We start from the raw sequence: 25,013 nt of genomic DNA, 5'->3' as shown, positions 1-25,013 counted from the left end.
TTTCTCGTGAAATAGAGGGAATGATGCCACAGTTGTTTAGTCCCTTTAAACACATGGTCATCAGCATCCATGCTCATATTTGTACCCCAAAATTACAATCTTATTGTGTGTTTTCTTTCAATAATACATGCTCTTACATTCCAGATACAGAAATTTTTGTTGCACGTATTATAAAAGCTGCTGTAGTCTGTTGGCAAACTCACGATTGAGGGAGTCCCCACTCTTCCTACACCGCTACATCACAAGGCACTTCTACATGGTTCCACAAACTTATACTGGCCTTTTCATGATGTGTGCTTTAAATCTGTAGCAACACCGTGTGCAGATACATCCAGACAGCATTTATTTTTAGACAAATGTGAGAAGTCTATATGGAATACAGAAGTCAATGATCTCCTTCCGATGCACAACCTTATAGAATAACTTCCATCAACGGTGGAACAGAAGTCATTGGACAGGATTCATTCATCAAGTACATACATAGAACTGAATGCTCGTTCCTCTGAAAGCACGTTCATCTACTGTCTCCTACTGAAGCCATGGACATTCTCCTACTGGATTTTGAATACAATACACTGACGTGACAAAAGTAGTGAAATACCAGTAGGTGTGTACAGATGGCAGTAGTATCATGTACGCGAGGTATAGAAGAGCAGTGCATTGGTAGAGCTATCATTTGTACTCAGCTGATTCATGTGATAAAGTGTCCAACGTGACTATGGCTGCATGATGGTAATTATCAAGCTTCATACACAGAATGGTAGTTGGACCTAGATACATGAGAGAGTCCATTTTGGCAAATGTTATGGAATTCAGTATTCAGAGATCCACAGTGTCAAGAGTGTGCCAAGAATATCAGATTTCACACAGTACCTCTCACCATGGACAACGCAGTGGCAGATAGCCTTCACTTAACGACGGAGAGCGACCATGTTTATGTAAAATAGTCAGTCCCAACAGACAAGCAACAGTATGTGAAGCAACCACAGAAGTCAATGTGGGATTTATAATGAACATATCCATTAAAGCCATTGATCTAAGTTGTCGACAAGGCACTGCACAAGCTGGTGGCGGCTCCATAATGGAATGGACCGAGTCCTCTGGTCCGGCTGAGATGATCATTGATGGGAAATGGTTATGTTTGGCTACTCGGAGCCCATTTGCAGCCATTCATGTACATCATATTCCCAAACAATAATGGAATTTTTGTGGATGACAATGTACCATGCCACAATTGTTTGCAACTGGTTTGAAGAACATTCTGAACAGTTCGAGCGAATGGTTTAGCCACCCAGACTGCTCGACATAAATCCTGTAGAACATAATTTAAAAGTAAGTTCATGCACAAAATTATGCATCGGCAACACTTTTGCAGTTATGGATGATGCCTGTAGAGGCAGGCTGTTGAGTCCATGCCATATCGAGTTGCTGCAGCATGCCAGGCAAAAAGAGGGTGACATGATTTTAGTAGGTATCTCATGACTTTTGCACCTCTGTGTACAGTGTAATTTTCTGCAGGATTAAAGACTTATTCTTATGCTGTGTCTTTGCTAAGAAAAGGAAGTTTCCTTTGACAGCCTCTGTTGAAATGCATCAATTCTTCCTACACAACAAGTGCTCTAAAACAGAAATTTGTAAGGTCGCATATTGGATTGGTGTGATTCGTGTGGGGTTTTTTTTTTTTCCCCCCCATTGTGTTTGAAAATGTGTGTAAAGTATCTGCACAGTGTTAGTCATATTGGATACTTCGTATGTGGTCAGCAAACAAAAAGATCACAGGTGTTTTGGTAGTATTGATGATTATTTATTATGCAGAAAAAATGGATCAGAGAACAGGTATTCAGTTTTGCTATGATAACGAAATAAAGTGCATCAGAGTTGTAGAAATGTTAGCTGTTGCTTTTGGTGAGTCTGCTATGAGTAAAACAAGTGTTTATGACTGGGATAAGCATTTCCAAGATGGGAATGAAGACATTGAAGATAGTGAGCATGCTTAAACACTCAGCAAATCAACCACCGTAATTGTGGATAAAGTGACTGAAATGGCTATGAAAGATAACTGAATCACAATCAGAGAAGTCTCTTATGATGTCGATGTATCAGCTGGCTCATATCATGAAATGACTTTGGTTAAATTTGTTTAAAAATTGAATTTGGAGAAAAAGAGCAGCGAGTTGCCCAGCACTCGCTAGATGAAGCTGACAGTATGAATCCACTGAAACAGGTCATAATAGGTTACGAAACATAAGTTGATGGATATGACATTGAATCTAAGGCTCATTCTTCCAGTGAATGCATTCTGGGTCGTTAGGACCGAAAAAAACTCTTAAACAGTGCGGTCAGGTGTGGGTAATACTCATGGCGTTCTTAGATTTTAACATTATAGTGGGCCATGATTTATTGCAACAAGGTGAGTGCTACATAAAATTACAACTCCGTTTGCATAAAAGAGTCGAGAAGTGGAGGAGGGATCAAGATTTGTGACAGAACAATTGACAGTTTTTGCAATACAGTAACACACCTACTCACTTCATTGCATGCAAGTGATGTTTTGGCCAAAAACAGTACTGTAATGATACTCCAGCCCCTATATTTGCATCATGTGACTTTTTTATGTTACCAGAAGTAAAGAAAACTTGAAAGACAATCTTTTAAAAGCAGAAATGAAATTGCAAACATGTGACTGAGAGAGCTAAAAGCTGTGTTTGCTTAGTTCCACAGGTGTTTCGGGAGTTGGAAAAAGTGCTGGCAAAGTCTGTAATATGTAATGGGAAATATTTTGAAGGGGATATCATTTTGTTGACTAATAAATAAACCCAGCACTAGATCAAAATTAACCAAAGTAATTCTGTTGCGTTCACTGACGTTGTCCATAACACCAGGGTCCTGACAGCATTTTCTAAAAATAGTGTTCTTGTCCACTGGAAGTTTCATCAGTATAAAAGAACTTTCTGCCTTGCTCTCTTAATTTGCATACTTGTACCAAGTATTTGCATCACCAGTCAGTTATGTCACTTCCCTCTAGCACAATCTTTCTTTCACTTACAGGTAAACTTCTTTTTGTGAAGTGTCTTTTGAAAACATCTTTATGTCAAGGAAAATAGATTTCTTTTGTTTTATAGTAATAAACAATGTGCATTTTGTCGACACTGTGTTTTGATTGATGTAAAAGTCCTTCATCATTTATTGAAATACGGATTTTGTGAAGCTTTTTATAGGTAGTTGTGAGCTTTCTCCCAATATTCTTAGTGATCTTTCTTAGTCATTCCAGTAGACATGTGGTTAATTTTTGCATTCCTTACTGATCTGTCATTAGTGTGGCGAGAATGACTTCTTTATAAATTGCAACCCTTCAGTTGGGGCTTGTAATATTAGCTGACAACTGCCTCCTCCCCCTCCCCTCCCCTCGCAATTCTTTAATACAAATTGTAATCACATTAGAGACGACCAAATGTTCTTTACTCAGAAAATACCTTCATGTTGTGCACATTGGCTTGTGTTGTAGTAAGGTTATCTACATTTTTTGCATTGTAGTAAGATAATCCATCACTTCTATATAACTAACTATTTCATAAAATATAAAAACTGATTAAAATGGTACTGAGAACTATAACCACATGAACAGAATCAACGAAAGTCACCACATTCTGCACTGCACTACTGGACAGGAAACTGAGCATATGATTTCAGGTGTGCACTTAGGGCAGTTGGAGGGTTCTCCTGGTAAAGGCCACCGACAATGGTATCCCATTGTACTGACGTTCCAGTGGCCCTGACCCCAGTTCTCCATCACTTTTTATGGCTTGATCAAAGCACTCTTCATTTTTTCCTCACACACATGACACAAATATTGAGGGGAAAAAATCGAATTGCTATTCAAACCATGAATCTTAGGACTCATCAGACAGCTCAACTATTGGAACCTTTTTCAACATATTAATTACAACAGAAAATATATTGTGGGTGTATTTTGTTGTGTATGATCCCAGTTGTGCTAGATGAGTAACTTCTTGCATAAATATTTCAAAGATTCTCGATCTTCCGGTAAGATTTTCATAAACTGCTTCATTAAGCCCAACTTTATGAATCCATTATGTTCTTGCACAAGATTGTCTTGCAGGCCAGCTTACCATGTGCACAAATGTTAATCTGTTGCCCTACTAACCCATTCACATAGATATTATTAATTGAAATACAAGTCATTCTCAGAAATTTCTGTTTACATTAAGATGTAGCCTGATACAGTGATAGAGCACTGTGCAGTTAGAGATAAGTAGATAACAGTGCAAACATTGAAGTGGAAAGAATGCACAAAATACCTTACAATATTTTAGACTGTGACGGTAAGAAGAGATGATTGCTTGATTCATAACAATTTTTTCACAACCATACAGAAATACCATAGATAATTAGAGAGAACCCAAGAAATGTTGTTCATATTCAGTAAATTCCATATTGAGAAATGGCAATTGTATCCTAAACTGAAGAGCTCATTTCTCACTCGTAAGGCCAGCTTGTGAAGCACCTTGTTGCTTGGAATGAGTGCTGTAATCAAGTGGGTAGTCACATGGCACTGTAAAAGTTCTCTTGGTGCAAGCTGAAAATTACTAAAGGCAAAATCCAGAATGGGCCTACCACAGTGCAAATTCAGTGAATCAAATTTCAAGGGAATGAAAAGTAAATGATGTGATTAATTGAAATTTGAAGTAATGTTTTTTTGCAAAAATATACAAATGTTGAGATCATGTTTTCTCTTGTTATGGGTACCAGTGAATGAAAGTGCTCAATTTGTGAGAAAAAATAAAACTAACTAATCTGTATATGTACAGTATTTATGTCAAGTCAACATCTGTAATTACGCTTTGTTGAGATGATTATTCATTGATCCATGGGCTGTGCATGGCCTGCAGTGTTAGCTAGTAAGAAGACAACTTCTGTGTTCGGAAGTTCCAGCTCATTGAACTGATGTGCTGAGCAGTGGTCCCAAGTTAGCAAAATACTTTCCCTCATTGCAGCCATTTGTTGCCGAAACTTTAAGAACCGGGTACGGAAGAGAGATTCGGCCATCCAAGCTTTACTGTTATTCTCATATTAGCATGGTGGGTGAAATAGGTTGTCATTTTTAAAACATGGATTTTACAGTCACTACTGGTTTGAGCTTCTCAGAAACACATGAATTACAACACAAGACCACCGTCAGTCTCCTTGCTATGTTTTCCACCATGACATTTCTTGCCCCTGACATTCCTCGCCCTTGACATGTTAGTTAGTTGATTAAACAATGTAGGAAAAGATAGATTACTACTTACTGTAAAGAAGACACATGAAGTTCCAGACAGGCATGATTAAATGACACTCGCATCACACACACACACACACACACACACACACACACACACACACACACACACACAAAGCACAAGCACACCTCATGCACATACGACCGCCAACTCCAGCATCTAGGGCCAGAATGCAACATCACGTGGAATGCAAGCAGCAGCAATATTGGGAGGGTGAAGAAGGGGAAGTGATAGTAGTGTATGGATGGGGAGAGCGATGAGTGCTATCTGGTGTAGTGTGCAGGGACTAGAGTGCCAACAGGCGCGGTGTCAGGAGGTTGTGGACAGGCAGCTGGGGAAAAAAAGGAGCAAAAGAGGGGAGGTGCAGGGAAAGACGGGCAGACGTTTTTGCAAACAGTTGCATATAAACAGAATGGGAATGAGATGATAGGACGGGGGGGGGGGGGGGGGGGTGAAAACTGTTGGGTGGAGGGTGTGGGAGAGTGTGTTACTGTAGGTTGAGGCAGGGGTAATTACGAGAGCGGAGAATGTGTTGTAAGGATGACTCCCATCTGCGCAGTTCAGAAAAGTTGGTGGTGGAGGAAAGAATCCAGATGGCTCAGGTAGTGAAGAAGCCACTGGAATAGTGTGTTATGTTCAGCTGCACGTTGTGCCAGAGGGTGGTCTACTTTGCGGTGGTGGCCTTCGTCCTGGTAGTCAACTGGTTGGGAGTCATGCCATTATAAAAAGCTGTGCAGTGATTGCAGCAGAGCTGGTAAATGACCTGGCTGCTTTCACAGATGGACCGCCCCCTGTTGGGGTGGAATAAACATGTAACAGGACTGGAGTAGGAAGTGCTGGGGAGGGGGGGGGGGGGGGGGGATTGGGCAGGTTTTGCACCAGGGTCTTCCACAGGGATATGATTTTTGTGGCAAGGGTTTGGGATTGGTAGTGGCATGGGGACAGACTAGGATGTTGTGGAGGTTGGGTGAGTGATGGAACACCACTTCAGGAGGGGTGAGAAGTATCTCTGGTAGGATGTCCTTTATTTCAGGGTACGGCGATAGGTAATCAAAACCTTGGTGAAGGGTGCGGCTCAGTTCTTACAGGGCAGGGTGATACTGGATGACGAAAGGGACACTCCTTTGTGGTAGGTTTTTGGGGATGGTAAGGATTGGGGTTGTGAGGGGATATGGCATGAGAGATCTTTTTGCGGATTAGGTCTGGGGGATAGCGCAAGTCTTGGAAGGTCTCGATGGATGGTGGGGAAGGTAGTGTTCAATAGTGGTAAGATCATGGGCATGAGGGATGTTGGTGTATAGGGAGGTGGTATCAACAGTGACAAGTAGGATCCCAGGACCTAAGGGATGGTGATGGCAGAGAATCTGTGAGGGAAGTGGGAGGTTAGACTACAGACAATTGGTTGGTGGTGTTTCTCAATGAGTACCAAAATTCTTTCAGTGGGGGTATAATAACCAGCCACACTGGGGTGTCCACGATTATTGGGTTTGTGGATTTTGGGGATCATGTAAAAGTTGGGTTTGCAGGGTGTCGTAGGGGTGAGGAGGGAAATGGGTTCAGGGAGATGTTCTGGGAAGGACCTAAGGCTTTAAGCAGGAAATGAGTTTGTGTTGGACTGCTAGTCTCCCACATCAAAGACACTAACCACTTCCTTCACCGACTTCCTGCCATCCGTACCCCTCTACCTGCTGAAACCTTACTCATCACTACGTGCCTCATGCCTATGGTCTTACTGCTATTCAACACTACCTTTCCCAATGTCCTTCAGACTCCAAACCTACTACATCATTCCTCATACATCTTAATAACTTTATCCTAACAAACAATTACTTGTCATTTGAAGGGAGGGTATATAAACAATCTGCAGCACAGCATGGGCACCTGCATGGCACCCTCTGATGCCAACCTTTGTATGCGCCATCGAGAGGGGACTTTCTTGGCCTCCTAAAACATTCAGGTCCTTTGATGATATCTCCATGATCTGAACCCAGGGTGATGATATTCTACCTTCTTTCCTTCACAACCTCAACACGTTTTCTCCCATCCGCTTCACATGGGTCTCCTTAACCAACCGTGCCACCTTCCTAGATATACACTCCTGGAAATGGAAAAAAGGACACATTGACACCGGTGTGTCAGACCCACCATACTTGCTCCGGACACTGCGAGAGGGCTGTACAAGCAATGATCACACGCACGGCACAGCGAACACACCAGGAACCGCGGTGTTGGCCGTCGAATGGCGCTAGCTGCGCAGCATTCGTGCACCGCCGCCGTCAGTGTCAGCCAGTTTGCTGTGGCATACGGAGCTCCATCGCAGTCTTTAACACTGGTAGCATGCCGCGACAGCGTGGACGTGAACCGTATGCGCAGTTGACGGACTTTGAGCAAGGGCGTATAGTGGGCATGTGGGAGGCCAGGTGGACGTACCGCCGAATTGCTCAACACGTGGGGCGTGAGGTCTCCACAGTACATCGATGTTGTCGCCAGTGGTCGGCGGAAGGTGCACGTGCCCGTCGACCTGGGACCGGACCGCAGCGACGCACGGATGCACGCCAAGACCGTAGGATCCTACGCAGTGCCGTAGGGGACCGCACTGCCACTTCCCAGCAAATTAGGGACACTGTTGCTCCTGGGGTATCGGCGAGGACCATTCGCAACCGTCTCCATGAAGCTGGGCTACGGTCCCGCACACCGTTAGGCCGTCCTCCGCTCACGCCCCAACATCGTGCAGCCCGCCTCCAGTGGTGTCGCGACAGGCGTGAATGGAGGGACGAATGGAGACGTGTCGTCTTCAGCGATGAGAGTCGCCTCTGCCTTGGTGCCAATGATGGTCGTATGCGTGTTTGGCGCCGTGCAGGTGAGCGCCACAATCAGGACTGCATACGACCGAGGCACACAGGGCCAACACCCGGCATCATGGTGTGGGGAGCGATCTCCTACACTGGCCGTACACCACTGGTGATCGTCGAGGGGACACTGAATAGTGCACGGTACATCCAAACCGTCATCGAACCCATCGTTCTACCATTCCTAGACCGGCAAGGGAACTTGCTGTTCCAACAGGACAATGCACGTCCGCATGTATCCCGTGCCACCCAACGTGCTCTAGAAGGTGTAAGTCAACTACCCTGGCCAGCAAGATCTCCGGATCTGTCCCCCATTGAGCATGTTTGGGACTGGATGAAGCGTCACCCACGCGGTCTGCACGTCCAGCACGAACGCTGGTCCAACTGAGGCGCCAGGTGGAAATGGCATGGCAAGCCGTTCCACAGGACTACATCCAGCATCTCTACGATCGTCTCCATGGGAGAATAGCAGCCTGCATTGCTGCGAAAGGTGGATATACACTGTACTAGTGCCGACATTGTGCATGCTCTGTTGCCTGTGTCTACGTGCCTGTGGTTCTGTCAGTGTGATCATGTGATGTATTTGACCCCAGGAATGTGTCAATGAAGTTTCCTCTTCCTGGGACAATGAATTCACGGTGTTCTTATTTCAATTTCCAGGAGTGTAGACCTCCTCCTCTCTAATGGATGGATCCACACCTCTGCCCACATTAAGCCCACCAACCACTGAGAATATCTGCATTTTGATAGCTGCCATCCCTTTCACCCAAAAAATCCCTCCCATACAACCTGGCTACCCAGGGACGGTGTATCTGAAGTGAGAAAAACTCCTTTCCTCAGTATGCTGAGGGTCTCAAGGCCTTCGCAGGCAGGCACTGTCCCCCAGACCTAGTCCGCAAACAGATCTGTGCCATTTCCCCTCACAATCCCAACCCTCCCAGCACCCCCAATAACCAGCCACAAAGAAATGTGTCCCCTTCACCACCCAGTATCACACTGGACTGGAACAACTGAACCACATCTTTCACCAAGGCTTTGATTACCTACCATAATGCTCTGAAATGAGGGACATTCTATGCGAGACACTTACCATCCCTCCTAAAGTGGTGTTCCATGGCCCACCCAACCTCCACAACATCCTAGTCCATCACTATTCCGCTCCTAATCCCAACACCTTGCCACAAGGATCATATCCATGTGGAAGACACAGGTGCGAAACCTGCCCAATCCACCCACCCACCCGGCACTTCCTATTCCAGTCCTGTCGCAGGTTTTCTCATACCTCATCAGGGGCTGGGCCACCTGTGAAAGCAGCCATGTTATTTACCAGCTATGTTGCAATCATTGCTCACCATTTTATATTGGTATGACTACCAACCAGCATGTCCACCAGGATGAATGGCCACCACCAAACTGTGGCCAAGAGCAAAATAGCATGCAGAACACGCAGCTAAACATAACATACTGGATTTCAGTAGGTGCTTTACTACCCAAGCCATCTGGATCCTTCCCTATACCACCAGCTTTTCTGAACTGCACAGGTGGGAGTTATCCTTACAACACACTCTCTGCTCCTGTGACTATCCTGTCCTCAACCTATGGTAACATACCATGCCCACACCCTCCATCCAACAGCTTCCACCCCCTCTGTCCTGTCATCTCAGCCCCATTCTCACCTCCCATCTTGTTTATTTGCAGCCCTCTGTCAATGCATCCGCCCATCTTTCCCCACTCCTCTCCTTTTTTGCTCCTTTTTACCCCACCTCCCTGTCCCTCAACCTCATGATGCTGCGCCTGTTGGCAGTCTAGCCCCCGCACACTCCAACAGATAGTGTTCGTCTCTCTCCCCATCTGTACACTGCTATCCTCTCCCCTTCCTCCTTACCTTCCACTTCACCTTCATCTTCACTCTCACCTTCCCCTTCCCCACCCAGATTGCTGCTTGCATCCCATATCATGTTGCATTCTGGCCCGAGATGCTGAAGTTGGAACTCGTGTGTGCTTGCTTTGTGTGTGTGTGTGTGTGTGTGTGTGTGTGTGTGTGTGTGTGTGTGTGTGTTTCTTGGGTGACAGAAATGAGACAGCTTGGATTGAAATTCCTGTGCCCTTGTGCCCTTATTGGCATCTCCTCATTTACCCCGTGTCCCCCCCCCCCCCCAATAGACATTGACAGCATGCATTTTATGCCTCTTCTGAAAATGCCAAGCCTCAGAAAACACAAATCCAGAAATTCCCTTTTTCTGGGGGATTTTGTGGGACTTTTTCTTGAAGCTTGATGCAGACAATGGAATTTGCTATGAGTACACATATTGGAACTGTTCAAACTGAGAATACTCCACGACTTCATGTTTGGCTGACCTCATGTGCTTGCTATGGTCACTAAATGAACACCTTGCCAGACTTGCCTCTATTTCCTGTCTTGAAATTATTACCGACGAGAGGTTAGGCTTTGGGATGTGAAAGTGTTCTGCAACCTGTGTTTGTCTTCTCTCCATTGCTGACCAGACATAGAATTTTCTGACTTTGTTTTAACGTCAGAGAATTGTAAGGTCTTTTCTGTTCTGGCAGCATATTGCGTGTGATGGAATGAAAGGGAAAAAACGCTTTCATTGCTCACAGGCAGAGACAGAGAGCTGTCTGGACTGTTGTGTGTTGCACACTGTGTGTGGTCTGCTGACCAGCCATTCTCTTCCCCCTTCCTTGCATCTTACGTGAGTAGTAAGCAAGCAAATGGGCCGTTGTTGTGAAATTACAGTGCAGTATATTATTGAGAAAAATTGTGAGGAATGTGTAATGGAAAACACCATAATCCACAGCACTCCATATGTACACACTTAAACAATGGAAAATCCAGGATGGAATGTCACAGTATTATGAAAAGGAAAGTTTGCTACTCACCACATAGCGGAGATGTTGAGTAGCAGATAGGCACAACAAAAAGACTCTCACAAATAAAGCTTTCAGCCAGTAAGGCTTTTGCCAACAAACGAGACACAAGCGCATGCGCACCCCCCCCCCCCCCCCCCCTCGCCCCCCACACCAAAAGACACACACACACACACAACTGCAGCCTCGGGCAACTGAAACCACGCTGTGTGGTTTCAATTGCCTGAGACTGTAGTCGTGTGTGTGAGTTGCGTTTGGGCTTGTGTGCGCATTTGTGTGCGTGTGCTGTATATTGTTGACAAAGGCCTTACTGGCTGAAAGCTTTATTTGTGACAGTCTTTTTGTTGTGCCTATCTGCTACTCAACATCTCCGCTATATGGTGAGTAGCAACATTTCTTTTCATAATATTGTTATATGTACACACTTATTAGGTTTAGATGAAGAATGAGGTGTGAAATATGTAATGTTGGGGACTAAATTTTAGTTTGTAGTATGAATTATCCAAAATTTGATTAAGGTGGTAGAGTTTTCGATGTAAGTTGGTGGGGACACTTTCAGTTTATCCAATTTTGAAGCAATTAGGGTCTACTGTGTAAGACCACAGCTGAGTAATACCTGTAAATATGAGTTACTTGACTTTTTTCTCTGAAACTGTAACACCACAACATATATAATGTCCTTGTACAAGTAATCCGTGGATTAATACCACTACCAGTAGTAGGGAATTACATATGTAGGAAAGGAAATAATGTGGATATACTGCAGCACAATATACAGCACAGTAAACTTGTAGTGTGGGAGAAATACCTAGTAGTGGTACCTCAAACAAATGAGAGCTACTACTAATACTTCATAGTTCACTGTTCAGACCACACTTCCCTTGTGATTACTGTTTCAATTAATCAACTAAATTCTTCCCTGTGACACTGTAAAAAATACTGGCATAAGTGATGTGTTACATAATATTAACTTATTCCAGAAGTGTTATGTATATCCATATTAATTTATTTTCAAACAATGGAAAATCCAAGATGCAAAAATGATAATATTATGAAAAGGACAGATTGCTAAGCACCATATAGAGATGATGTTGAGTTGCAGACGGGCTGTCTCATTTAGCAGTCTTGTTAGTACGCCTGTCTGTGACTCAACAACTCTAAGTGGTGAGTAGCAGTCTGTCCTTATCATAATATTGACTCTGGTTCTATTTTCAGCATAAATATATGAAGTGCATATACTGTTTATAATCTTTGTTACTGTTTATTTAGATTTTTCATTGAGTGCATTGATAATTATTACTTTAGTAATAAAAGAGTGTGATTTCTTTCAGAAAGTGACGAATTGTTACCAAATGTCTGCAGCTGGGCAGAATTATATGCGTGGTACCAACAATCATTGGAATTATGGGAACAATAGAGGCAATAACTACAGAAAAATAGAAAAGACTGCTCCAGAATATAACACACAAGATGACTTCAATGAGGCCAGGCATAGGAAGCAAGAAATGCTGCAATTACAGACTCCTCGTGCTAAAAGTTTATTTAAACACCCCACTGAAGAAGAAACGAGACAAGGAATTGAAACACACACAGGAAAATACCTTTTGAAATCTGCACGCAAGGAGAATGAGTTTCATAATTGTCAAACAAGGCATCCATCAAAAATTAGTAACCCTCAGTTTCACCCAAAAAAAAGGACAGGTACCTGTAAATTTCCTATAGTCGAGATAGCGTAAGTAGATCTCTGACAGCTGGCAGCACTGTTGCCAGCTTTCAACTGCAGAGTGCTAATGGCTGCAGGCAAAAACAGTAGTCATCTACAGAGCTGAGGTGTTGCGATGGAGATGTTTATAAAGTTATTATGTTATGGGCTGAGGTAGGCCAGCAAAGCTGCAACTGTCAGGGATGAACTTACACACACTCAGCTAGAGTAAACATAAACAATCGTTGTTAAGGCAGGTATTTAAATTTTTTAATATGCATGTTGCTTAATAGTAAAATAAAATTTAAGAGAAACTAATATTGTGGATGACAGGAAGGTAAGTATTTGTCTGTAGTTAACCCATTGTTGGGCTGTCTGTTTCATTAAATTGTAGACAAGAAAACTAAAGAATTTGGAACAAGCATCAGTCTTGTGTAAATGAGGGGAAAATATCAAAAAAGTGAGAAAAACTTACAACATTTGTTGCATGAGTAGTGCAGACAATGTTACACTGATAAGCAGAACAGAGAAAATGTGGTGTGCGACCGTCTCTGTATTCATTGACACTGAGGAGACTGCTCACTGGCAAGGCATGGACTTGGGTTCAGGAGGGTAATGATTTAAATTTCCATCCGTCTGTACAGATTTAAGCTTTCTGTGATTTTCATAAATTGCTCGGGGCAAATGCCTGGATAGTTCCTTCTAAAGAATTTGGCCAGTGTCCTTTGACAATCTGATCTTGTGCTCATTTTTCAGTGTTGGGATGTTAAGCCACATTCTTACTTCCTTTTTCCATTCACTGATGGAGGGAAGCATGTGTTTACAGATATAGATAAACTGAAGAAACATATGCTATGCAGCATCATATATAATAATATCATACTTGAGTTAGATAGTTGCATGTTCCGTAGATCATTTGAACGATTCTCTATCAAAATGATGTAGAACGATTCAGTTTACAGGATAATGGGTGAGGTGTGATGAGGAAAGTAATGGGAATTCTTGTTTTTCTTAAAGAATCTTTATTTATTCATCAGCATCAACTTTGTCCACTTCAAGGAAATCCCCCTCAGATGTAATACAATTGTGCCAGAGCATTTTCCAAACTTGGAAGCACTTCTGGAACTTACTTTTCATTATTGTGTTCAGCTCCTTCACCGATTCTATTATTTACCTCAACAGTGGTGGCAAAACGATGTCTATTCATGGTTCTCTTCAGTCGCAGGGAGCCATATCTGGCAAACACAGTGGCTGAGGCAACACAATGGTTTTATTTCTTGCCAAAAAAATCCTGGAGAACCATTGAGGTGTGAGGGGGAACATTAGTGTGATGCAATAGTGGTTTCGCCTCAAATAGACCTCTTAATCACATCTCATATACATGATTACTGTTAACATTAATGAACACATTTTTTTCTCTCTGCTTACTAAAAGAACTTGCTGTTCCACATGTTAGACACTTTGATACTGAGAAAATGAAAATTTGTGTGTTGCTGTATATTGAACTCCTTTCTGAACAACTGACAGCTTCAGTAATGGGTAATAAAGGTGTAATGCTGTAGGTACAGACATTACTGTTCTTCTGAAATTGTGATGGATTATTTCTGATGCATTAGCAAATATGAGTTGTGACATCACAGTTAAAATGCCTAGTTCCTTGCAGAGAGGCTCACCCGATGCCTGTGGGTGCACACCACATATTCTGTGCAATCAGCACTTTCTTTCTAAGTGATGAGCTATCCCATAAAATTGTTCCATAATCCGATATTGTGTGGACATATACAAAGGGGTTAATACATTTGTTTCCAACCTTAGCACTTATATGAAGAGCGTAAGTAGCTAAACTTAATTGTTTGAGCAGCTCAGTAATATGCTACTTCCAGTTCATTTTCATCAATGTGTACACCCAAAAATTTGGATCATTCTAACTTATTTACTGATTTGTCGTGTGTTACATCAATTGTTGGTGTGACACTGTTTGTTGTACAGAACTGCATATACACAAGTGTGCCTTTTTAAAACTTCCATTTTCTGAGAACCACTCTATAATTCTTTGAAAAATATCATTTACCATCTCTTTGGAAGCTTTCTCTTTAATGAGATATATTATAACACTAGTATCGTCTGCAGTATGTAATAATTCTACCTGTTGAATGTTGAGTGGAAGGTCATTCACATTTATAAGGAATAGGAGTGGATCCAAAATTGAACCCTGTGGGACTCCCTTTGTTATGTCCCCACTCACTAAAAATTCCTACATTGATTGAGTTATTCAGCACAACCTTTTGCTTTCTGTTTAAGTATGATTCAGATCCGCTGTTTGTAAAGTCATCAGTTCCACAAAACGTGAGGGTTTGTTTTTTTTTTTTTATTTTATTTTATATATATATAAAAAGGAGAATAATGTGATCTACACAATCAAACACCTTGGAAAGATCACAAAAAATACCATTTGCCAATATTTTACTATTGGATAAGTGAATTTATAAACAGCATTCTAAATTGAGCAACCCTTCTGGAATCCAGGCTCCGATAGGCTAAGTAAATTTTTTCTATTTGCAGTGTGAGGCTATCCTATGTTTTTCAAATATATTGGAAAAATATCTCAGTAAGGAAGCTGGACGATAATTGTTTTAAGCTTGTCTTGTCACCTTCTTATGAAGAGGTTTATAACTGTAGAATATTGTCACCTATCTGGACGAATTCCCCATATCAGTGATGCATTATATATATCACTAAGGACAATTCTTATTAAGCTGGAACCACTTCTGAGAATTCCATTTGAAATTCCTTCAACATCACATGAGCATTTGTTTTTTAGAATTTTTATAATTCTGTTAATTTCAGTAAAGGATATTGGTGCTACTTCTAATTGCTTAAAGTTTTAGGGAATGACATTTTTAATATATTCTCTTGCGTACTCAACTGAACCATTGAATCCTATTGTTCCTGCTACATTTAGAAAGTGATTCTTAAAAGTACTCACACCTTGCGAATAATCAGTCACAACATTGTCATTTAGTTTATTTGTTACGGTATCTTCTACACTGTCTAGTTGTCCTGTCTCCTGTTTAACAATATCCCATATAGTTTTAATCTTATTATTTGCATTATTTATGTCTGTTAGAACATCCATACATCTGGATATTTGAATGACTTTCCATAAAATACTGCAGTAACTGGATACTTGAATGACTTTCTTCAAAATACTACCATAATTTTCTCTTTACTATCACCAGACGGGAGATTCTTGTAATGTACTTTAATAATTTTAAATTCTGTGCAAGTGGTTGCCACCATAATAGACATGAAGCTAAATATTCATGACTGGGACTTAAACAGAATTACTGTGCGTGTGGTTTTTTTTTTTTTTTTTTTTTTTTTTTTTTTTTTTTTTTTTTACACGTGATCATTTCTTCGATCAAAGCCCATATCACAGCAAACTGAAGAACTGTTGTACATGTCAGGATGGTATCAGGAGCTCAGGTGGGCATCCAGGGTGTTTTTCCTATACGTAAAATGAAAAATCCCAAGAGTCAGGGAAAAGTGGGTTTTATTGCCAAGAATTACCACTGATGCGTGAAATATGAAAACTGGCTACGGCTACAGCTACGACTATGGAGTGAACCGCACATGGTACGGAAAGAGTGTCTCGCCCTAAATAGAAAGGACTGGTGGACATGTCCAGGTGGTAAGGAAGCTGGCAGGGAAAAAGAGGGACCCGCTGTTGCGTACCTCACTTGATGGCACCTTGTCCTCTTGTTGGTGGGTTTGAGGTAGATAGTTGGGGTGTCTCTCTCTCAGCAGTACTGTGGTGGCATCCCTAGCACAGCGTAATAGTGTGGGAGCCAGCCACAAGTACTGTGGAGTAGTTTACGTAACTGTTCATGCCGCTGCCTGAGGCTAAATTAAAATGGTGGAAGTAGAACAGAATACAATTTTTTACCATTATTACCCATTACCTTGTACACTATATTCTCTTTGCCTAGTGTCATCATCTTTCGGAGGCTCTCTTCTTACCACAAACCACTATGATCATTATTGTGCTCATGATTTCATTATTTGTTTGTATTTGCATCTTTGTCTTAAACAGGTCATTAAATCATTATTTCTTGGGTACCTTAACCCCTTTTTATTAAGCTGCCCATTATTTTTCAGTTTGCGGTCCAGAAGCTTTCTTTCTTTGAAATACACATTTAGCAAGTGCTGCTCATGTTCTAATTTGTGGAGGTGAATATATTATCTTCAGAAAAGTTGCAAAATTTCCCTAGAATTTTCTTTCCTTTGTAAGGACTGGCCACATCATTGAAGTCGCACACAATCATTTCAGTGCTCATATCATGAGTGACATCTAACAATTATCACTTTATCATTAATTTTATGATACCACCATATTTTGAAGTTGGAAATTACGCTTGAATATAGGAGGCTCGGTTGGTTTTCTAAGAACATTCATCATATCTAGCCACTAACACTGAATGTACTCACTACTAAATTAATTAATTCAGAATTTATCATCTCTGCAATTTTTTCTTCCTTACTTTTTCACATTCTCTGTGAATTACTGTTTTCTTCAAAATGTAAATAGTAAATGCATTGCCATCTAATTTCAGTCACTCGCAATACTAATATTTTTCTTGCTTTAATTTTCAGATGTTATTGTCCACTTTTTCTTAATGAGGTCCACACATTCCAGCACAAATTAACAGTATGTTGTGGTTGTTGCTGTTGTCGTCGTCGTTGCTTTCATCGTCATTGTTGTCATTGTTCCCAGTCTGAAGACTGGTTTGATCAGTGCTCTCCATGCTAATTTATCCATAATCAGCCTCTTCATTTGTGCATAACTTCTGCAACATATATCTATTACAACTTGCTTACTGTATTTATCCCTTGATCTCCCTCTACAATTTTTACCCTCACATTTCCCTCCAGTACCATAGTGACAACTCCTTGATCAACTGATCCATTCTTTAAGTCAAGTTGTGTTATAAACTTGCTTTCTCCCCAGTTCGATTCAGTACCGCCTCATTAGTTACATGATATATCCGTCCAGTCTTCAGCATTCCTCTGTAGCCCCTTATTTCAAGAGCTTCTATTCTCTTCTTGTCTGAACTGCTTATCATTCACATTTCAGTCCCACAAAAGGCTATGCTGCAGACAAATAACTTCAGAAAAGACTCTGAAGACTTAAGTTTGTATTTGATTTTAACAAACTACTTTTTTCAGAAATTCTTTCCTTGCTGTAGCCAGTATGCGTTTTACATCCTCTCTCCTTTGGATAGTGTGTGTTATTTTGATGCCCAAATAGCAAAACTCACAGACAAATTTTAGCGTGCCATTTCCTAATGTAACTCCTTCAGCATAACCCGATTCAAATTGACTACATTCAACTTTTGTTGATGCTCATCTGACAACCTCTTTTAAGACACTGTCTGTTTCCTTCAGCTACTCTTCCAAATTCTTTGCTGTCAGAGAATTACAGTGCCATTGGCAAACCTCAAAATTTTTAATTTCTACTTCCTGAACTACTACTTCATTTTCTTTATTGCTTACTCAGTGTAGAGGTTATCAGGGATGGGCAACAGTTCTGTCTCACACCCTTCTCTACTTCTCCTTCCTTTTATGTCCTTCAATTTTTATAACTGCATTTTGGTTTCTGTACAACTGTGTGCAACCTTCTGCTCCATGTATTTTATCCCTGCTACCTTAATTATTTCAAGGAGAACAGTATTCATGATCTTGCTAAATATATAACTGCCATAAATATAGATTTGCCTTTCTCTAACCTACCTTCCTAAATATGTCATAGGGTCACTATCACCTCTCGTGTTCCTGTATTTTTCTGGAACTCTAACTGATCTTCCCAGAGGTTGCCTTCTACCTTGTTTCTTTCCTCTGTAAACATAATTCGTGCTAGCAATTTGCAGTAATATTCAGACCTTTCAGCACCTGTTTCCTTTGGAACTGGAATTATTACTTTCTTCTTGAAGTCTGAGGGTAGTTATCCTGTCTCATATATCTTGAATGCCAGGTGGAATAGTTCTGCCATCTCTTGCTCTCCCAATAATCTCAATAATTTTGAAGGAATATTTCAATTACTTAGCCATTTCATACTTTCAGTAATTTAGTACTATGTGAAATTTTTCTTACAGTGTTGTACCTCCCATCTCATCTTCATCTACTTCCTCTTCCCTTTCTATGTACTGGCTTGCCATCTGAACTCATGATTTTCATACAGCTGCTTCTCTTTTTTCCAGAGGTCTCTGTAATTTTGCTATAGTCAGCATCTATCTTTCCCCTAGTTACATATGCTTCTACAGCCTTGCATTTGCCTTCTAGCCATTCCTTCTTACCCATTTTGCACTTCCTGTCAATTTTTTTTATTTTTTATTTATTTTTTAATTTTTTTTTTATTTTTTAATTTTTTTTTTATTATTTAACTTTCCCCTCACACTTCATTTGCTGCATTTTTATGTTTTCTGCTTTCACAATTTAAACTCAGTATCTGCAGGATTTTTAATGGGCCTTGTCTTTTTACCTCTTGGGTCATCTTCTGCCTTCATTGTTTCACCTCTCAAACCTCTCTCAAAGCTACGCATTCATCTTCTGCTGTATTTCCTTTCCCTGTGTCAGTCAAACATTGCCTAATGCACACTCTGAAGCTCTCGATAATCTCTTTGTGAGAGAGATTCTTTCAGCTTAGAGATTCTTTCTGCTTGTCCAGGTCCCATCTCCTTAATTTCCTACCTTTTTGCACTTTGGTTGTAATCTACAGTTTATAACCAAGTACAGTCAGTCCACATCTCCCCCTGGAAATGTCATGCAGTTAAAAATCTGCTTTCACACTATTATATAATCTGAAACTTTTCTTTTCCCCAGGTCTCTTCCACATATACAACCTTCTAACATGATTCTTAAACCAGATGTGAGAAATGATTAAATTATGCTCTACCAGGTGGGTTTTTTTTATTCCTTTCCCCCCCATCTGTATTATCCTACTATTTTCCTTTTCTTCTCTTTCCTATTGTCAGATACCAGTTCTTCATCACAGTTAAATACCATATTTACTTCAATATAAGAAAGCCCTGAAAATAAGATGACACCCTGTTTTTTAATTAGGTTTTTTGAGAAAAAATCATTTTTAACGTATTCTGACTGACCAAATTACAAATTGTTTTGTTGACATAAAGTATCTCCCAAAAAGTTAACATATTATCTATTCTAAATGTATGTCATTTATTGATTCTTTTTTTGCTTCTATACTACTCGTGGTCTCGCGGTAGCGTTCTCGCTTCCCGAGCACAGGGTCCTGGGTTCGATTCCCGGCGGGGTCAGAGATTTTTCCTGCCTTGAGATGACTGGGTGTTGTTGTGTCGTCTTCATCATCATCATTCATCCCTATTATGGTAGGAGGAAGGCAATGACAAACCACCTCCACTAGGACCTTTCCTAGTACGGCAGTGTGGGTCTCCCGCATCATTCCCCTACGCTCCGTCTCGGAGTATGGGACCATCATCATCGTCATCATCACTGGTGTGAGAATGTTAAAATGTCTCATGCTTCCAAACAAATTGCCTACATGCCCCCCTCTCATTAGCTGTGTAGAACCAGTTGGCACACCACCTTTAATTCCCGTCGTATGTCACAGCAGGCATTGACAACATCGTAGCAAGAAACACGTAAGTACACCACTGGCCTCTATCTACACTTTTACCATCCTCTGCAGAAATGACTAATATTTTTGAATATATGTCTAATTTCAAAGTCAGTTTGATTCCAACTACAAATGGATTCAGGAAAACTGCAATTTAACCATGTAAGATGTTCATAAAAAGCCAAAGTATGTGGTATTGATTCCCATGGTTGGCAACATGATAGAATTTGCTGCTTGTTCATCACTACCGTCCTTGCAGTCATAATAGTTCTCAGCCAAGCTGGTGTCATTGTTCGCCTTTCAATGCTTTTGTAGGGTTGAGATTGAGCAACTGTGAAAAACAGACTGCAATATCTTCTAGTGTGCAGGTCATATGTAACAGCACCAACTAATACATAAATAAAAGATTGTAAATAAGATTCAGGCCCATTCTCAAACTTTCGCTCATCCCATGATATAGTGACATCTGTTGGTATTATCTTCATGACAGCTCTTGCCACTGTAATTTATTCTCACAGTAATTATTAGTCAGTTTAATATGATTTATTTCTGGATTAATTTTCCTTTTTGTTTCAACTGAATTTCGCCATCGTGTTCTGAAGCTGATTAAAAGCTTGTAATCTTTTTACCCAATATTCCAATACATGAATAGTGACAGAATATTTCTTTGCAACCCACTTAGTAAATAATTACAGTCACTCATAATCAAATAAAGTTTTTATCTCGGTTCAGAATCAAGTAATGTTTTTGAAAGACATTTCCACTTTCAAATCTTACCTTTACTTAAAAAACAGAATTAATGTATGTACATGGTATCGATACATGTATGAGAACTTTTATAGCAAACCTGTCCAAACATAAAAAGAGTTTGCAAGATCATAGAAGTTAATGCTATTTCCTCTTGTGTTTCACAAAATTGTCAAATTTTAATCAGAGCAACACCCTGTTGTAGTGGCTAGTTCATAATTTCTCACAAGTCTCTTGCATTAGTGCTGTGTGTGTCATGTCGAATGATTATTCGAGCAATGTTGATACTATATCAAACACTTTGGTTCATCAGAAAATCTCGAACCTGTTTGAATGCGAGTATCATTTACCCAACCCTGCCATTCAGATTTCTTAAAAATAAATCTGCACATGTCCGCAATAGCCAAAGCTTCATCTCTAAATGTAAGAAGATCCCTATAAATGTAAGATTACCCCTATATACTCCACTAAACAATGTAAAAATGTTGACCTCAGCAGCAATAGTTTAATCTACAGAAATACAGTGTCCCTGTATTTTTCAAATGATGAATTTGGGAAAAAATGTCATCTTATATTCGACAAAATAATTTAACTGGATAGATAAAAAATCTACCCACCAAGCTAGTGGCAGAATGTGCACATGAAAGAGGGATGTAATTAGGCGCCTAACCACAACCCTCTTTTATGTGTGTGTTCTGCCACTGCTTGGTGAGTAGATTTTTTTATCTATCCAGTTAAATTATTTTGTCAAAAATTGCTTGTTTTCGTTGTCTTATATTCAGGTAAATATGGTATTCCTTTCACTTAACTACCTGAATAATTTCTTTTATGCCATGATACATTTTTCAATGCCCTCATCAACTACAAAGCTAATTGACATATGAACTTGAACTATTGTGTTGGATGTGTTAATTACACTGTTCATAGTAGCTTACCCACAGTCCTATTATTTTGTTATCCATTGTTAGACATACTTCTACATTACTTTCATTTGATATTTTAATTTATAATTTATAACCCTTTACTCACTTGACCAGTAGTACTGTTCTCCCTGCAACCAAACTTCACTAATTCCCATTATATCTAACTTTACCCTATCAATTTCACTTTTTAAGTTCCCTACCCTCCCTACCCCTTTAAGGGATCTAACATTACACCCTGTAACTTGTAGATTGCCAGTTTTTTTATGACTTCATTCATTCAGTGATCTGAATAGGGAACTGTTTGCCCAAGAGAATGCCATCATCGTTTAACCCTACAGAAGAGTTGCATGAATGAATGTAGTTCTTCTTTTTCAGCCATTTTCAGAACAAACGCTGTGAGGCCGTGTTGGTTAAAGGCTAGATCATTCAGTAACCCAGACTCTTGCCTCTGCTACTACTGAAAAGGCTGCTGTCCCTCATCACAAACAAGTTTGTGTGGCCTCTCCACAAATATTCCTCCATTACTGATACTTCTACTGTAGGCTATTTGTAGGGACTGGAAAAATTTGCATCATGTGAAATAGGTGCAAAATTCTGCCTCAGAATGCGAAAATGCAAGATCACCTAGTAGACGCTATTTCAAAGCGAAACTTATCAAGAGGAACTATTTTATCAGAGATAACAATATTATGAAAAGGATAGTTGCTGCTCACCATATAGCAGAGATGCTGAGTTGCAAATAGGCACAACAAAAATAAACAGAAAGTGAGCTTTCAGCCAACAAGGCTTCATTGGAAACACACACACACACACACACACACACACACACACACACACACACACACACACACGGAAACACAACTCACACACACGACTACAGTACTCTGGCCTCAGCAGCCAGAGACACATAAATTAAAGTGGCATCCTTTTTTTCCAATCATACGAGAGTTGCATAGAAGGTGCTTACCTGCAAAAAGTATGAAACAAGATTGTGGTTATAATTGAAGTCTTTATTCAGAAGTAATCAGCAGAGGCCTAAGTGCAACTATCCCACAGTAAGTGTTCCCTGTGCTCAGAATTCTTCTGGCTGTGACAGTAGCCAGTGCAACACTGCACCCTTCAGTTCATTGTCAGAGTTCAAGTACTTCCCTTTGAGATGTGTTTTTAGTGGACCACACACATGTCCAGGCTGTAGGATTGGTGCTCAAGCTGCTAGCACTTGAACTTGAACATTACGCTTCATGTGACCCAACAGCCGTGTGGATGCATGTTATCATTGAATAGAATCACTCCCTCCATGAGTAGCCCAGGTCATTTGCTCTTGATGAACTTCATAGGCTATGGAGTGTCTCACTGTTAATGGTTTTTCTGTGCTCAAGGATTCGATGAATGTCGGACTTTAGATGTCGAAAAAACGGTGAGCATCACCCTACCTGCTGTGGGCACAGCTTTTAATTTTTTAGGAGGCAGCCAAGACACTACATTCACATTTTTAGATTCTTACTACATTATCCCTAAGCAACATATGCAAATTTCAGCAGGTTTGGTTGCTATGAAATTTCGTACCTCCTAGATATTACCGTCATCTGCACACATGATAAAAACTGAAGTGCTAAGTTTCCTAAAACAGCTTAAATCTGTTCCCTAAATAAAATTATCTTGTTTTCTTCCTTAAATCTCATGGCACTTCATAGTATTTGATTTTAGTATCAGTGATGCCCAATGCATTTTAAAACACTAACAAATTACACCACTTGAATTTTAACTCCATCGGATACGAAACCTTTGTCAAACAGCAGCCATTTTTGTTGTTGCTGTTGCTGCAGTATTCAGTCCGAAGGCAAGGTGATGCATCTCTGTGTATGCTAGTCTATCCTTTGTCTGCGTAACTGCTCCTGCAGACATACATTTCAATCTGTTTACTGTATTGAAACCTTGACCTTTCTCTATGCATCCCCCTTTCCCCCTCCTGACACACACACACACACACACACACACACACACACACACACACACTTCTCTACAGTACCATGTCAACAAGGTGATGCTGGGTATACTCTCTGCAAACCACTGTGAAGCGTATGGCAGAGGCTACTTCCTGTTGTACCAGTTATTAGTGTTTTTCCCTGTGTTCCATTCATGTATGCAGCATGGGAAGAATGATTGTTTAAATGCCTCTGCATGTACTGTAATTAATCTAATCTTGTCCTCGCAATCCTCCTATGTGAGCGATAAATAAGTGGTTGTAGTATATTCCTATAGTCATCATTTAAAGCCAATTTTTGAAACTATAAATAGGCTCTTTCAGGGTAGTTTATGCCTATGTTCAAGAGGTAGCTAGTTCATTTCCTTCAACATCTGTGTAACACTCTCCCACAGTTCAAACAAATATGTGGCCATTCATGTTGCCCTTCTCCTTATACATTCAACATCCCTTGTAAGTCCTATTTGGTATGCATCCCACACACTTGAACAATATTCCAGCTTGGGTCGCACGAGTTGTTTGCATTTTCCCAATATTCTGCCAATAAATCAAAGTCTAACATGTGCTTTACCCATGACTGAGACTATGTAATAATTCCATTTCATATCCCTAAAAGTGTTACACTCAGGCATTTTTATGATTTGGCTGATTCCCAGTGTGACTCATTGATATTATAGACATAGGCTACTATATTTGTGTGTGTGTGTGTGTGTGTGTGTGTGTGTGTGTGTGTGTGTGTGTGTAAAAGTTGCCAATCTGTGCACCACTTTTAAACCTTATCAAGATCTGACTGAACATTTATAGAGCTTCTTTCAGGTCACTGATATACAGCATGAACAGGAAGGGACCTGACACACTTCCCTGGGGCACACCCAAAGTTACTTCTACATTTGACGATGACTCTCAATCCAAGATAACATGCCATGTCCTCCCTACCAAAAAGATCACCAATCCAATCAGAAATTTCA

The 25,013-nt window shown here is 40.6% G+C and overlaps 1 protein-coding gene across 1 annotated transcript in view; it reads left to right on the top strand.

The window, feature by feature from the left end:
* The window catches only part of LOC124612896, a 155,554-nt gene that overhangs the window by 57,619 nt on the left and 72,922 nt on the right, over positions 1-25,013 (top strand). Inside the window, exon 4 of the mRNA XM_047141358.1 lies at positions 12,367-12,736. Coding sequence (XP_046997314.1) covers positions 12,367-12,736 — 370 coding nt within the window. The remainder of the gene's footprint in view (positions 1-12,366; positions 12,737-25,013) is intronic.

Source organism: Schistocerca americana, chromosome 4 (genome assembly GCF_021461395.2).
Source record: "Schistocerca americana isolate TAMUIC-IGC-003095 chromosome 4, iqSchAmer2.1, whole genome shotgun sequence".
NCBI lineage: Eukaryota > Metazoa > Arthropoda > Insecta > Orthoptera > Acrididae > Schistocerca > Schistocerca americana.
Note: the sequence above shows the minus strand (reverse complement) of the source record. Positions and strands in the feature narration are given on the sequence as shown.